Source organism: Accipiter gentilis, chromosome 14 (assembly GCF_929443795.1).
Source record: "Accipiter gentilis chromosome 14, bAccGen1.1, whole genome shotgun sequence".
NCBI classification, from domain to species: Eukaryota; Metazoa; Chordata; class Aves; order Accipitriformes; family Accipitridae; genus Astur; species Astur gentilis.
The window spans coordinates 9,413,950-9,429,006 of NC_064893.1; the positions used below are offsets into that span (position 1 = coordinate 9,413,950).

The following is a 15,057-nucleotide window of genomic DNA, read 5'->3' on the forward strand; positions in this document are numbered from 1 at the left end:
GCCTAAAACTGCATACTCAAACACTTAAGAAAACACAGAGTGGTGAACCAGAGCTCTCTCAGCTTCCAGCCACTCAATATGTAACCTTTCTTGGTTGTGATAAATAAATGTATTTATCACAGAAGACCTGCAAAAGATTTTCATAAGCTAAAGACTACAAAAACCAGGTACTTCCAGGAAAAGAACTTTTGGATTAGTTGTGCCTGCATGGCCATGAGATAGTACTGTGATAGCTGGACATGGATTGATACTCAGAAAGGTTTCCTCTGCAGCTTTTCAAATGTCTGACCATGAATCTTTGCTTTCTCTTCTTAGAGATAAAGAAGATTTTTCATGATTGAACTTCCATGGAAGCTGCCAAAATTAGTACTAGTGTCGAAACTGGGGCAACTTCAGAAGCTATTATATACAATAGGTGTCTATTTGTTATATAATAAAAATAATTCTGGCCTTCATTGCCATCTCTCAGAAATGTCATGGTAGTAAGTGACTGAGTGATAAAATAACAGATGAAATTCAGTGCTGACAATTGCAAAGTCGCATACACAGGTGAAAAACAGTCCTAGCTCTACATACCTGAGGATGAACTCCGGAGGAGTTACTGCTCCTCAGGGATTTGTAGCAGGTACGTCTATAAAACAGTGGAGTAAAGCTCAGCAGCAGTCACAGAGGAAAAGAGAATCATAGGCAGACTTGGGAACCAAGTAGAGAAGAAACAGGAAACTTCACGAAAATCCAGTACACACCGAAGTTTTGATGGCTGCATGCAATTTTGTTCCCTACTTCTCAGATCCGAACTGGAAGGGGTATGTACACCTTAAGGCATTACAATTACCAGACATAGGGTATATCTTCTGTATGGAAGAAACAAAAAGATGAGAATTCATCAGCTTGAAGAAGAGATTCTAAATGACCTAATGAAAGACTAAAATTCTGTATGACACAGAGGCGATAAGTAAGGAATAATTATTGTCAAGTTAAAAACCATGGCAGCTCAGATACTGTAGTCAGCTCAGGGTTGCTGGAAATAGAGCAAGCTACGCCAGGGTGTAAGTTGTTTCAAATTGTGGTGGTTTAAGCCCAGCTGGCAACTAAGCATCACGCAGCTGCTCGCACACTCCTCCCCAGCCTGTTGGGATGGGGAGGAGAATCAGAAGAAAAAGGTAAAACCTTGTGGCTTGAGATAGGGATAGTTTAATAGGATGACACAAGGAGAGAAGAAGTAATAATAGCAATCATACTGATAAAAGAATATATAAAGCAAGTGATGCACAATACAATTGCTGACCACTCGGAACCTGATGCTCAGCCCATTCCCAAGCCGCGATCCTTCTTCCCCCCCACCAGCTCTCCCAGGTTATATAGTAAGCATGATGTCATCTGGTATGGAATATCCTTTTGGCTAGTTCAGATCAGCTGTCCTGGCTGTGTCTCCTCCCATCTTCTTGTGAACCTTATCTCTATCCCAGCCGAACACAGGACGCACGTGTTATTTCCCTACAGTCCTGCTAGCAGCTAATGGTAAAGACAGGATAATGGTCTCACGGGAGCTTTCACCTGGGTAGGTGCAGCAGTGGTTCTGCTGTTCTTATGTCAGGTCTTGATTCAGGCACTTATGGGCTGTTCATCTGCCTGAACTTTGTGCAGCATTGATAGTTGTTGCAAGCAGTCTCTGTCTTTGGAAAACCATCATTGGTGTGGTTTGGCTTCCAAAGGTATACAAATAAATCTCATAAAATGTCTCTTGCCTTACAGTATCTGTAAAATAAATCCTTGCTTTACATGCATTTCCTGTACACAAGAAATAGGGTATTAAAAATTATGGAAAGTTTAATTGCAGTGTTTTCCACCCATGTTTAATTTTAAATCGGTTGGACTAGGTGATCATTGTCGGTCTTTTCCAACTGAAATCTTCTATTTCGTTGTATTCTATTCTATTCTATTCACCCTAAGTCACACCGAGAACTTTGAAGAAATTTAGACATTGTAAACTCATGGCAACATTTGGTTTATGCATCTTTACTGACTTCTTTATGTATAATTTTATGGCCATGTAGTCACAAAGATCAATCTTCTAACTAAGGGCAACAGAAGAACATAGCGAAAGTTTTCCAGTGCTAATCTTTGTTTCTGTCCCCGTATGCACACTGGTTCCTATTTCCTAGCACAGGATCAATGACCCTAAGAGTGCTGTCTAAATAAATATATACACAAAAGCATACCATTTATTTTAACTACGTTGTGGTTTAACCCCAGCCAGCAACTAAGCACCAGGCAGCTGCTCACTCACTTCCCCCCCACCCAGTGGGATGGGGGAAAGAATTGGAGGAAAAAAGTAAAACTCGTGGGTTGAGATAAGAACAGTTTAATAGGACAGAAAGGAAGAAAGTAATTATGATAATAATAACAATAATAAAATGGCAATAACAATAATAATAAGAGGATTGGAATATACAAGTGATGCACAACGCAATTGCTCACCACTTACTGACAGATGCCCAGTTAGTTCCTGAGCGGCGATCCCCCCAGGCCAACTCTCCCCAGTTTATATACTGGGCATGGCATCACATGGTATGGAATATCCCTTTGGCCAGTTTGGGTCAGCTGTCCTGGTTGTGCCTGGTCCCAACTTCTTGTGCCCCTCCAGCCTTCTTGCTGGCTGGGCATGAGAAGCTGAAAAATCCTTGACTTGGTATAAACACTACTGAGCAACAACTGAAAACATCAGTGTGTTATCAACATTCTTCTTATACCGAATCTAAAACATAGCACTGTACCAGCTACTAGAAAGAAAATTAACTCTATCCCAGCTGAAACCAGGACGAACCACAATACCAGAATTTCTAAGCAAATACCTTTATACGTTATGGATAGCATTAACATGGAGATGGAAGAGAAATATGAAATAATTGTGGTTTACAGCCAAAAACTGTATGAAATTGCAGTTGCCAAGCACAGTTCAAGTTATACAAAGTAAATATTGTGGATTTAGGGTTCCAGTGTCAGATTCTCCCTTTTTTCCATTGTATTTTTATGACTTAAGATGGCTCAGTGCTTGTAAATCCTGTTTTGACACAAACTAACAAGCAGAGTCCTTAGGGATATGGAATCTACATTGGTTCTTGTCGTTTCCTACATATATTTTTATTAATATTTTAATGGATGCTAAACATAGACTTTTTGTATATGCATCTTTGGAAAGTGCTGTAACAGACTATATGATGTCTATTTATGCATAAAAACTGAGGTTTTTTACTATGTCTGCCTTGTTGTTTGGTAAACCTTAAAGAGAAAGGGGTGAACAGGAGTGCCTCTGCAAGTTTTCTTGATCAAACAGCAGCATGAGTCTAATTCTGATTTTGATTAAAAAATAGCAAATTAATTCATAGATGATTGCTTTCATTTAGGAGAAAACACCTTGTAAATACTGACATTTCTGCAAGTTACTCAGTTGTTTTTAGGGTCCGGTTTTAAATGGAAGGAAAGCGTTGGAGAATCCAAAACCATGGTGTTTGTGTACATAAATATCTATATCTAATTTAACAAAACCCAAGCGTCCTTTATTACAGAACACAGGCAAGAAAAGTTACAATCTTCTGAGGCTTCCACATAAAAGCCCTGTCTGTTTCCACAAACTCCTCAGCATTTATTCAGTTTAAAGGTGTTATTCATCGGTTTGACTTGTTTGTCTTATGTCTTCAAGATTGCATTTTAAATAATCTCTGAAAGATTTATCTGGGAGCATGTTAAAATGACTCAGAAATGTCCCCAGGAGTTTGGAAGATGAAATTACATTGAACTGAAAATTAGAGGATACTACATGCTATTTAATATCGACAAGAGGCATTTTAGGAGGATGATCCCAGTGTCCTATCTTTCAAAATTGGTTATGAATCTTTACCAAATGCTTTTTTATGGAATGAAGAGCTTAAATGCTGTGTTGTCTTTGGGTACTCTGTGAGACATTACTCACAGCAGTGCGTTGGGACTACATTTGCTTTTCACTTCTGATTTATGCATTTATTTTCCTCACAAGGTGAATAATTAATATCAGCATGATTGGGATTTATTTTTTCATAATATTTTTAAAGCTGAGGTGAAAAATATCAGTGATGAGTGTTTGAAAACACCATCTGAGGACACATAAAATGTTACTAGTCACTTCCCAAGTGGGCAAAGGCGAGGAGATGGGGTGGTCAGATATTTTTGCCACGTCCCATTTTCAGACAGCAGTTAGAAGAATTATGAGATTCCCTCCTACACCGAGACAGTTCAGTTTCAGAGAAACAGAAATTTTCCAAGGACATAGAGAAGGTTCTCCAGTTGCCACAGCTTTAGCTGCAGCCCAGGTAGCTGGTGGGGAGCTCAGGAGGTGGTGTGAGCTACAACAGCTGGCTAACATGAAGCTAAAAATTGCCAGGACAAAGCTGCTCTCTGCTACCATTGGAGCACAGTCTGGGATCTCCCCCCTTCGGCACCACTGAAATTTTGATTGGAAAAGGAGGGCGGACTTTTCCTTCTTGTACTTCTTGAGGGATGCGAAAAGGTGAGACTCGGGGAGGAGGCTGCAGCCCTGTGTGCGCAGCACAGCTGCCTGGCCGTGTCGGCATCTCACGTTTGCTCCTCCCGTGAGGACCCTTTCCCCAAACTAAAAACACTCTTGTGAGATCTATTTTATCAAGTCATAGGCGCAACATGAAAGTAATTCTCAGTGCATGAATTTTGTATACTCTTGAGAATTTTTCTCATTTTTGGCTGTAGCTCTACCCTTCACTGTCAAGCTGTTGGAGAGCGTGGCTAACACAAGCAAAGTGCAGTTAGGCAATTTCCCATTGCTAATCAGTACGATTTTCCTGTGAAGCTTCATCTTATTTATAATCAACAGGTATAACGATAGAACATATATTTTGTAATAAATAATTTTCTTCTTATCTTGATTTTTTTGACAGAATCATGAATGAACTGGCAGACCAGCAGGACCACATGATACCATGAAGAGAAGCTTACAGGTCCTCTATTGCCAACTGTTTAGTAAGTAATTTTATTTTTTTTCTGTAAGAGAGGAACTATTCAAATCCTTACATAAGATGGTGACATTTATGCAGGGCACAATTCAGGGAGGTACTTAACCATGTGCCTTGCTTCAGGTATCTGAAGGAACCATGTAGAAGTTAAATTATCTTGATAACTGAGATGTTTGGAGAAGTATTAAAAAGCCGAGTTGAAGTATTGGCTGATTCTGCAGTCTTATACAAAATAAAAGTGATTTTTTGTGCCTTGCAACTGTGAACACCCTCAGAAAAATGAGAGGTGGAAACAGAGGATGGTGGTTGGAAGAAATCATGCAACATTTTTGTAATCATGTTTTTTGTCTAGTTCTCAGTGGACAAAAGGGATCCATCCCACTTGGCATGTCTAGTGGTGGTCTCTCAATAAAAGATCTATGAGTGAGGGAAGGGAGCTTCAGAGTCACACAGACCTACATTCTGTGTTACTTCCTGAGATGACTAGTTTCTTTTTTCCAAGTTTTGGCTTCCAGAAGAGTCCGTCCGATATGAAAGTCCAGCAAAAAGACTCAGGTAAAATTTAGACTGTGTAGATGGGGGCTGCCTCCCCTGTTCACAGGAGTAAGGCAAGGTTTTAGGTGTAAAACAGTATTGACACTGTTCAAGCATTTCTGTAGATTGACAATTTTCAGTGTCAACATCACAAGCAACAACTTTTCAAAATTTTAGAGATTAAATAAAATAAGAACAGACAAAATGTAAGTGTAATGACTTGCTGTCTTATATTTTACAAAGGAAATTGATAATTTACAGTAAGAATCTAAAAAAAGGGGTTTTAATGTTGTCTCTTCAATTCAGTATAATTTCTGACTTCAACATACATATTTTCATAGACAATTTTGTATGGGTTTCTCTTATTCTGGTCCAAGCACGACAGAAACCAGAAAATCATGCTTAGTATGCATGGAATGAGCAATTCAAGGACTATTACTTTTATTGGTGTGTGTGAAAATTAAGTCTAATAAATATTTTATGGACTGTTACAGAAATCTAGTTAATATCCTATCTTTTCTTTACTCATTGACATCAGGGTATAGAGTGAGAGATTTCTTCTGCTTTGCTAGATTGGCTAGCATTCCTATTCTTACTTACAGCTTCTCCTATGACATAAGAGAAACTCACCTGTGTCTTCATGACATCTGAGGGGAGACTCTGGAAATGTGCCCAAGGTCATTTTTCTCTCATGAGCATAAAGTTAGGACAGATGTGCCAGATGACCTGCCCAGCAGCACACCTTTGGCTCCAGAGGTTGGGTGCCTGGCCGGAGTGCAGTGGGGGACAAGCTCCTCAAGGAGCACTGGAACCAGAAACCCACTGACAGCAGTGGGGGCTGTGGTAGTTTTTCCACAGCTAAGGACCCAGAATATTTTGTCACATTTTGACACATTTCTGCGTGTTGAATAGTAAATTCTAAAATTATCTCAGTTGCTGGACCAACATGAGGTTCATTGTAATGAAAATAGGAAATTGAACTGTATGACTACATTTCTACCAACATGGTAGGGGGAAAAAGGGAGGTATACTCGACATCCAGCCTATCACAGTGTTGGGTCTTTCTGTATTTTATTTTTTTTTTAACCATGCTTCCCTGCCTGGCAGCATTCCCCATTGCTATCCCTGCTGCTTTAAACTGTATTTTTCAGGGTATTATGTTGAAGATCTAGGCAGCAATTAGAGGAATACCGAAAATGAAGAGGGAGAGACTGAGCAAACTACACACACACACACACACATATACAGTATGAACAGGCAATGATATTGTGAACTCCATGACATAATTTGTAGATGGGTTCTGAACATACTACTTCTACTGACAGATGAGCAAACTGCTTTATTCTCTGAGTGCAGCAAAAAAGTGTACTAAATGTACAAATGCAACAGCTATAGCTGTATAAGAGATATTTGGGGCATCTGGAATGAGTTTTTTTGCTGGCTGGTTGGTTGGTTGGTTTGTAAGAAGCCTATGGCAAGATCCACCAAGTTACTTAATTCCTATTAAATCAGTTTTCTTTTAGATGCCCTGTAGGTGTGTTACTTAAGCTCACTTTTCCCCAAGTTACACCACAATACTAAAAACAATCTCCAGAGAGTGCATTCTGCAACCAAGGAAGAGGAAATTACTTTAATGTGTTTCCTGTAACTGTTCTTTATGCTATAAGGGCCTGCAGCATGGTCTTGTTTCATTTGCACAAAAGAGAGAAAATTGTTGCTACTATACAGAGAAGAAAAAAACCCAAACCTTCAGAGAAAATGCCAAAAGAGAATGTTCTAGTTTGGACTGATTCACCAATGTCCTATGCCTGCCTGCCTTCCTCATCTGCAACTGCAACAAGCGGGCCCATGGTGCTGCCTCTCTGATGTGGCAGCATTTTCCCCCTGTCTGCTGTGTTATGAGCGATTAATTGAGGCTTAGGGCTATTGAGGGAAGTGCCCTGTGTATGTACTCTTGTGAGTCAAAAACTAGGATGGCTTGAACAACGTGTTGGTGGGTTTTGTAGAAAGAGTGATCAGCTGGAGAGTGCTCGCTCTGTGCTTGTATGAGTGTGCCTGTGGCTGAGAAATGTAGGAAGAAGTAGTTTCATCCCCAAACTGGTGTGTTGTTACGGGGCTTGTCACCTCTTGGTTGTGTCCCAGCTGTGCCACTGGGCCAGTAGTGGCTACACTCTTCTGTGTATTCGCTTCCACCTCTATTCATTTGTGCGGTATTCAGCTGTGTCTGTGCAGTGTCTGAGACAGCGGGACCCCTCCTACTCAAGAGGACTGCTTGGCTTTGGGGCTAGAAGAAGAGGCTTATGTAGATATTTGTCTGATTTACAGACTAGTGGGATTTGTTAGCTGTATTTTTAAAAGTCAGGCCCATATCCAAATAAGATTTTAAATGTAGCATACATCTCTTTTTTTTTTGGTGAATTTTAAATGAGTTATGTAATCAGTCTATTGCCATCTATATTCTTCTGCTGTGCTTTCCAAAAAGAGCATACTCCATCCATTTATGCCGATCAAGAATAGTATGTGGAAATGGCACTAGCAGCAGCTGCTCTTTTGAATATGGTTGTAGCTGGCTTGATTCTGATCCCAGTAGTCAAGAGGTAGGCTTTGTAAAAACTGCAGTGCTACATTTGGCCCAGGACAGGGGCTCTGGGCGATGCTACTTTACCTCTAGTCATTCATAATTTATGAATAAGTAATTAAACATGTGATGTAACTGTAAAGAAGCACTGCTTTCAAACTGTATCTTCAAAGATTCTATTTAATCTGAAATCTGTAAGACATTTAAAGAAAACATAAAAAGATTAAAACAAAGAATTTGGAAGAGGTTTCTTAGTGAGAGCTCTTTGAAGTCACTAGCTAGATTGAGTTGATGAGGACCAATTAAAGCAAAACATGTGTCCACAATTTGCTGCCATTTGTTCTAGGCACATCTTTATGGATGAAGTTTGTTGCCTCTGTAATGATGAAGATGCAAATGCCTTTCCCATGAGGCTGAGCGATCGCCATTTTTTGTAAAGACCTAATGTAATGATTTAAGCCCTACAGCATGAGCCACAATATGTCTGCATTTTCTATCATAAAACATGCACATTATAATCTACCATGCGTGCACTGTTCAGTAAGGGCTTCCAAGTTGCATATAACTGAGAAAAATGTGGAGAAAGGTAACTGGTGAAGCCCTTGGCGCACGAGCTGTATACAAGACTTTCTTCTTCAGACATTATTTTCCTGAAAAATGGAAGGACTTTTATTTTCTGTTTACTTACAGTACCAGTGTCTGTATGATGACCTGTCACCATAGCATCTGGAAATAAACGCCAGTCCGAGTGTTTCTTCATGCCATTATCACTTAGTGCGTTCCCAAGCATCACTCTTTCATCTCTGGGGCCTGGCACAATGCCCAGTAATATCAATAGAAAGAGTCTCCTTTGTACAGGCTTGCACTGCTCTCTGTAGCAAACTGAGCAAAAATGGCAGTGAGTGGCCATGCCTTGTAACACGGGCTGTCACAAATCTCGTCTCCCCTTACTGTGGATGCAGCTCGCCTTCCTCGGTCTTAACTGGCAGCCTGCCTGCCTGCCTTTCGGTGAAGTCTCGTGCCATGAAGTTCACCCTGTAGAATGGGTTAGCACAAGCCAGTGCTCCATTTGAGTCTGAAGCAAGTCCTGGGGCTCATCCCTCTTTTCATAAATATTTGATAAGCAATGTGAGTTTGTCAAATTCCTGACCCAATTCTCAGTGCCTTCTGAAAGGTGCTGAGCAGCTTTATCTCCTAATGCCTATTGCTTCTAATAGGAACCAACACCCACCAACCCCTGTTTCTGTTGCCAAGTACTGTCTGAATAATTATGAGGTATTAATAAGGTGGTGTGCACTGATGGCTCATTTATACAGTTCTACATGGCTCGTTTATAGCAAGCGGGGAGGTATGGTAACACTACAAAAAAGACTACTACCAGCAGCAGGGGAATAACCTGTTCCCTGCCCATAGTAGTAGATAAAACATGAAGAAATGGATTTATAGAGCAGGTAGCTTAACATTAGACATCAGGCAAAACTGCTTTAGCAGGTTAGGACATTGAAATGCTAGAACAGGCTAGTCAGGAGGATTTTAGTCTGCCACTGAAGCACCAAATGGAAAAAAGACATCTCTCAGGGGAGACAGAGGTCATTTAGATGATTTCAAAAGCTCCCATCAAACCCTCTGATCCTGTGACCACTAGCTACTCTGTCCTTAGCACAAGTAAGCCTGCTTGCTTCCACAGAGGGCTCTCCTGTTTGCACAAGCTATGTATAATTAATCCATGCGATAGAAACGTACAGCTGATGTATGCTTAAAGGTACTGGGGATCACTTGATACAGACCAGCAGAGAGTCTCTTCCTACCATTCACAAGGACTTGCAGAGAGAAAAGAAAATGTTTTTGTTGTGCTCTATTAGGCTGGTAGGTGTTAGCTTGAGCAAAGAGAGCAGCAGGGAATGGTTATCCAGCAACAGATTCCATCTGGTTTGCTTAAAAATTAGAAAGGTAAACAGCCTCTGGGTATGCAGTGTTTCACGTACAAAGCTTTTTGGGATACTCACTGGGCTGGAGCATTTGTATTTGAGAGTCATGTGGCTTGGTAACAGACTGCCCATCGGGCAGCTCACAGCAAGCAGTCCATCAACACTTGCTTTTCCCAGAATTCAATTAAAGGTTGTTGCTTCAGTTTCTCAGCAAAAAAGTTTGCCTTCTTGAAAGAAGCTGCAACTTTCCATCTTGTGATCCCTTCCTGGAAAACAGACCTTTTTAAAGACAGCTTTAAAAGCAAACTGATGCACCTTATAAAGAAACTAAATTGAATATGCATTTTCTTATCAGATGTCGGCTCCAGTGTCCTTGATGTGCCCTTCAGTGAGATTTCAGCTGCACACACGTGAGGGCGTGTTCCTGCTCGTTGCATGGATAAGCACAAGTCTGTGAATTGGATGGCTCTTGTGATTCCAAACCTGAGATTGTTCCCATGAAGAGTTTGCAATATTTATTTTAAATTTGCTGGTTCCAAGAACATTCTTGCCCTTAAAGACATTACGGTTGGGTAGTGTTTCACAGATTGCACAAACTCATTAAAGAGTTTGAGGTACATCTATTGGGGAGGGGATGTTCTGCCTTGTTCTGCCAAGAGCAGATACAAATTTAAGATGTAGCAACCCTCCCAAACAATTAACATATTGTGAAAACTTCTTCACGGTTCTTGCAGATTTGCTGAAGCACAGAAAGATGTGGAATAGGCCTGGGGCTGTAGAATTTCAGGTCATGGTTTAAGTTCTTGACACTGAATTTGGGATAAAAAGCCAACAGACAGTTACATTATTATATTTTCTTTTTCTGTTGGCAAGCGAGCAATTTGTGCCTTTGCACATATCATTTGATAGTCTGATAATGTTCTTGGCATTAAATACCTTCAATTTAATGCTTATACTGGTAGTATTTACACTAGAACCCTGTAGATTTTTCAAAATTAATGAGAACATGGATAACTTCCCAGTGTTCATATTCATCAACCATTCACACACCAGTTGTGGGACATTCTGGTAACAATGCCCATGACCATTATGCTAGAAAACCAGTAGATATTGAATACATACATATAAATATAGATGTTTACCCAAGTTAGAAAACGCTGCGAGGATTTGATTTAAAATTCCTTTCTGTCTTGTTAAAACAATAATTTGATAGGTCAAAAATGAATCCACAATATTATTCCTATCTTATGTTGTGAATTATTTGTATTTTGGACCTGAAGCAATCCCCATTGTAGACAATGTATCTGTCTAATCTTCTATTTTAGATTCAGTATTGTTTGCCTCAAGCCTTGAGAGAGAGGATTTAGAGGGAGAGTGAATAGACAGGAGTACAAGTTTGACTTTTCTTGATTTTCCTTTTCAAATGTCTATTCATCCATCTCTAATAGAAATGAAGCTTCAGGAACAAAGACTTAGCAGCTTGTGCAATTTCATGTGTGTGTCTTTGAGACACAGTGTCAAGTCAAGTGGAGGAAGAAATGTTAGTGATATGCAGATAGGAGCCTAGCGACCATGAAATATTGGTCCTATTGAGTTCGGTGGCAAAACTCCCATTGACTTTAGTAGGATTGGGGTTTTATTCCCAGCCTTCATGTTCCCAGCTTGCTTTGATATGTCACATTATAAAACAAAAATATCCTGTCAAACATTTATTTCCTTCCCCAAAGCCTTCTTTTCTTGCTGGCTGTGCCTAGGAGACATTGGTATGTTTTTGACAATATTGCAGTCGAGCCCTAATCCAGCAAAGGCAGTTAAATCTGTAAATAGAGCTCTTAGCACCAGACAGACTGCTCCTACAGCAGCCACTAGCCATGGGCTTGAATTGCTGTTGGACTGCATTCCAGTAATTTGACAGAAGAAAATTTTTATGTGAGCACGCATGCTGGTGTCTAATGTCCATGAATTATCCTGTGACAGTGTTCCTGCAAGAAAGACAGAAAATGGCTGTTAGATACTTCATATACATTGTTATCTGATATTCCCCCATGCATGAACTGCCATGTGCAGGGACAGGTACCACTGGCATCAGTAATACGGCGATATTTGTACCACCATGTTTAGGTGCTGGAACTTTTATATGTTAAAAATATCTTTTTACAAAGCCTTTGAACCATTCTCCCTCCAACCACCCCTTGGCACTCTACATCCCATTATTTTTGAACAAGGAAGACCTAACTGTGGAGGTTATGGCAGCTTCGATCACTCATGTATGTGTCCATTGTAGCTCACTGCAGGCTGTGTAAGTAATTTAGAAGAAATACTTAGAAAACCAAGCTCATTACAGCCTGTAGAAACAGTCTGGAAGAAATGCATATAAAACATAGTGTCATCCAACTTAGCAGCATGTGATGGGTATTATCTGTGTCCCATCTCTAAATAGCAAATATATAGATGTCCTCTCCAGTTCTACAATAGATCTCCACAGAACTTGAGCATATGCCAAAAATTAAGCACATTCAACTCAATGAAAGACTTCAAAACTCCACCACAAAAAAACTTGCTGTGAAACATCATCTACGTTAGCCTTTGGAATAAAGCCATTGCTTCTCAAAGCAGTGCATCCGGCTGGTCTTTATTTTGAAGATAGGCATCTGCAAAACTTCCTTGACAAATCAAGGCCTATGCATAATCGGTATGAATGTATTGTTTTGTAGTACATTATTAGTTTAAACTATGTATATCCTCCAATGCCTGAAACCTCAAGGGCAGGATGTGCTCCCAAGGTCTGGAAAAAGCCCACAGTCTCATTTCACATGTTTTTTTCCCCCACATTATTCTTGGATAAAAGGAAGATATTTTTTTATGTCCCACAAAAGATGTTTGAGAAGTGACCTTGGCAAGAAAAATACTCTACCCCTGCTAGAGTAACTTAAAACCACCCCTCTACTAGGTTCAAAAAGGTTTGTGGAAATGAGGAGAGAAAGTTTATAGCATGTCACATCCCTTCAGCTAGAGAAGGCAAGAGAACCGCAGCCCCAAGGCCATGTTTCCTTGGGGTGGAGGAGCTGGGTCCCCACACTGGCTGGTGTGTCTGTTACAATGTGTGCCACGAGTGCCCGGGAGGAACCCACCGCTCCAGTTTTGAAGCAATAGTGCAGGGTAACCCCGCCAGCTTTCCCATCCCTGAGCTTTTCTGCTCTACTGTGATGATGATGTGGTTCTTGAGCTACTCTTTTCACTCAAGACCAGGGTCCTGTCACATCCAGGGACAAGGACAGGATTATGCGGGCAGGTTTTCCAAATCAGCAAATGCTTAATAACTCAGTTGGGCACTCGGTGAGTTTTCCTAAGAACCTCAGCAGGTTAACCTGCTATCTTCATGGTGGCTAGGTAGGAAACTTCTGCAGGTGCCTTTAAGAATTGCACAAGGCGTGTCTGTCTGATACGGAGTGCCAAGATACTTTGGAAAACCTGATCCCTTTTCTCCTAAAGTAAGGCAGCAGACTTTGTTTCAAAACTACGTAATACTGTGCAGAACATAAGTCTTTTGCTTCAGTGTTGATGAATAATAATCAGTGCTTACAAAGTCCAAGCTATAAAGAAAGGGGGAAAAAAAAAAACAACGAAGGGGCACTGAATCAAGGGCATGTTTACAGTTCCTAGTAGTGGTACCAAATGCTTCTTACTCAGTACTAGTCACAGCATTGTGCAGACGTTAATTAATTAATTTAGGTTCCAGTGAAATTATGCAATTAATTTAAGTCTCCAATTTAAAATGTTACAGCTGATGACCTGATCTGTCTCATGCACTAGGAGGAGTGTTCTGTCCTTTCTATGCAATCCCACATGCATTTGGTCCACAAAGGCTGTTTTTGGTGTGTTCACGCTGCCATGCAGCTTGCCATGGTCGGAGTAGCTTTCACAAGACATTGCTTCCTAATTCTGTTATAACAGAGTCCAGCTGCTGGGAGAAGAAGGAAAAGAAACCTTTCTTGTATCCTTTTAGTGAAGGGATCATCAGGGAAGGAAACAATGCGGGGAGGGAGATATGACTGGATATTCCTTTTAAGAAAGGAGATATATTAGTTTCTTATGGCAGGTATAGTTGCAATCTGTGGGTGTATTTCAGATACCCACTAAAACACATGCTGATCAAACTTATTGGGTGCATATTTTGTATTCACTATACTGTTTGTTGTTCTTACTCTGGACTGCTGGTGCACACAGGTATCTTTCAAGCCACTGCCATCATCAGTAGAATCACGTGTCCAGTCCTGTGAGAGAATAAAGCATGCTCTGCATAGAAAGCTAAAATATTGCTCAGATGGAAATGTTCAGACCATACAACAGACTCTCTCTCATTGTGGTCTTTAACCCATGGACCTTCCTTACTGCTAGAAAGGGAACAAGCAATTCCCTCTCATCCCTGAGGAATATTGGTCTTAAATAGCTTGATAACCAATGCCATCAGCAGTTATGAGCCATTGCAGGAGAACCTAAAAGAGTTTGAAAATTTGTGCACTTACACAAGACCTCACATCAGATTTCATTGTGGCTTTCAGAGTGAACCATGGAGTATTAGTGACAGTACTTTTGTGTAAAGTGCGTGAAAACCAGCATGATTTCTGGCCAGATTATAAGTCCATTTTGTAAATCCCTGGGCTTTGTTGCTGCTGGAATTCCCTTGCAGCCAGCCTGTGAGGGGCTCTCAGTACTTTAACGTGAAGTTTCTAATTCTGTATGCATTTGAAAAAGGCACTGCTTCTTGAAGTTAGCATCCCATGGGAAGGAGAATGATGACTTCTTCTAAAGCATTAGATATGACTGGCTCCTGTAGAGGTTATGAATTCATTACAGTATCACAGCTTCTCATTGCTGAGGGCATTAACAATTAACATACAGGCACCACAATTAAGATGTCAGAGAGAAGAAAGTGAAGATAACAAACAATGAGAGCACCTAATAAATGGACAACAGTGTGCTTGCAGGGCAA

General features: G+C 40.5%; 1 protein-coding gene across 2 annotated transcripts in view; it reads left to right on the plus strand.

Moving 5' to 3' along the window:
- Nucleotides 1-15,057, plus strand: part of TMEM108 (transmembrane protein 108) — a 171,836-nt gene that overhangs the window by 78,331 nt on the left and 78,448 nt on the right. For both annotated transcript variants that reach the window (XM_049817056.1, XM_049817057.1), the window contains exon 3: nt 4,950-5,031. In XM_049817056.1, coding sequence (XP_049673013.1) covers nt 4,992-5,031 — 40 coding nt within the window. In that variant the 5' untranslated portion in view covers nt 4,950-4,991. The remainder of the gene's footprint in view (nt 1-4,949; nt 5,032-15,057) is intronic.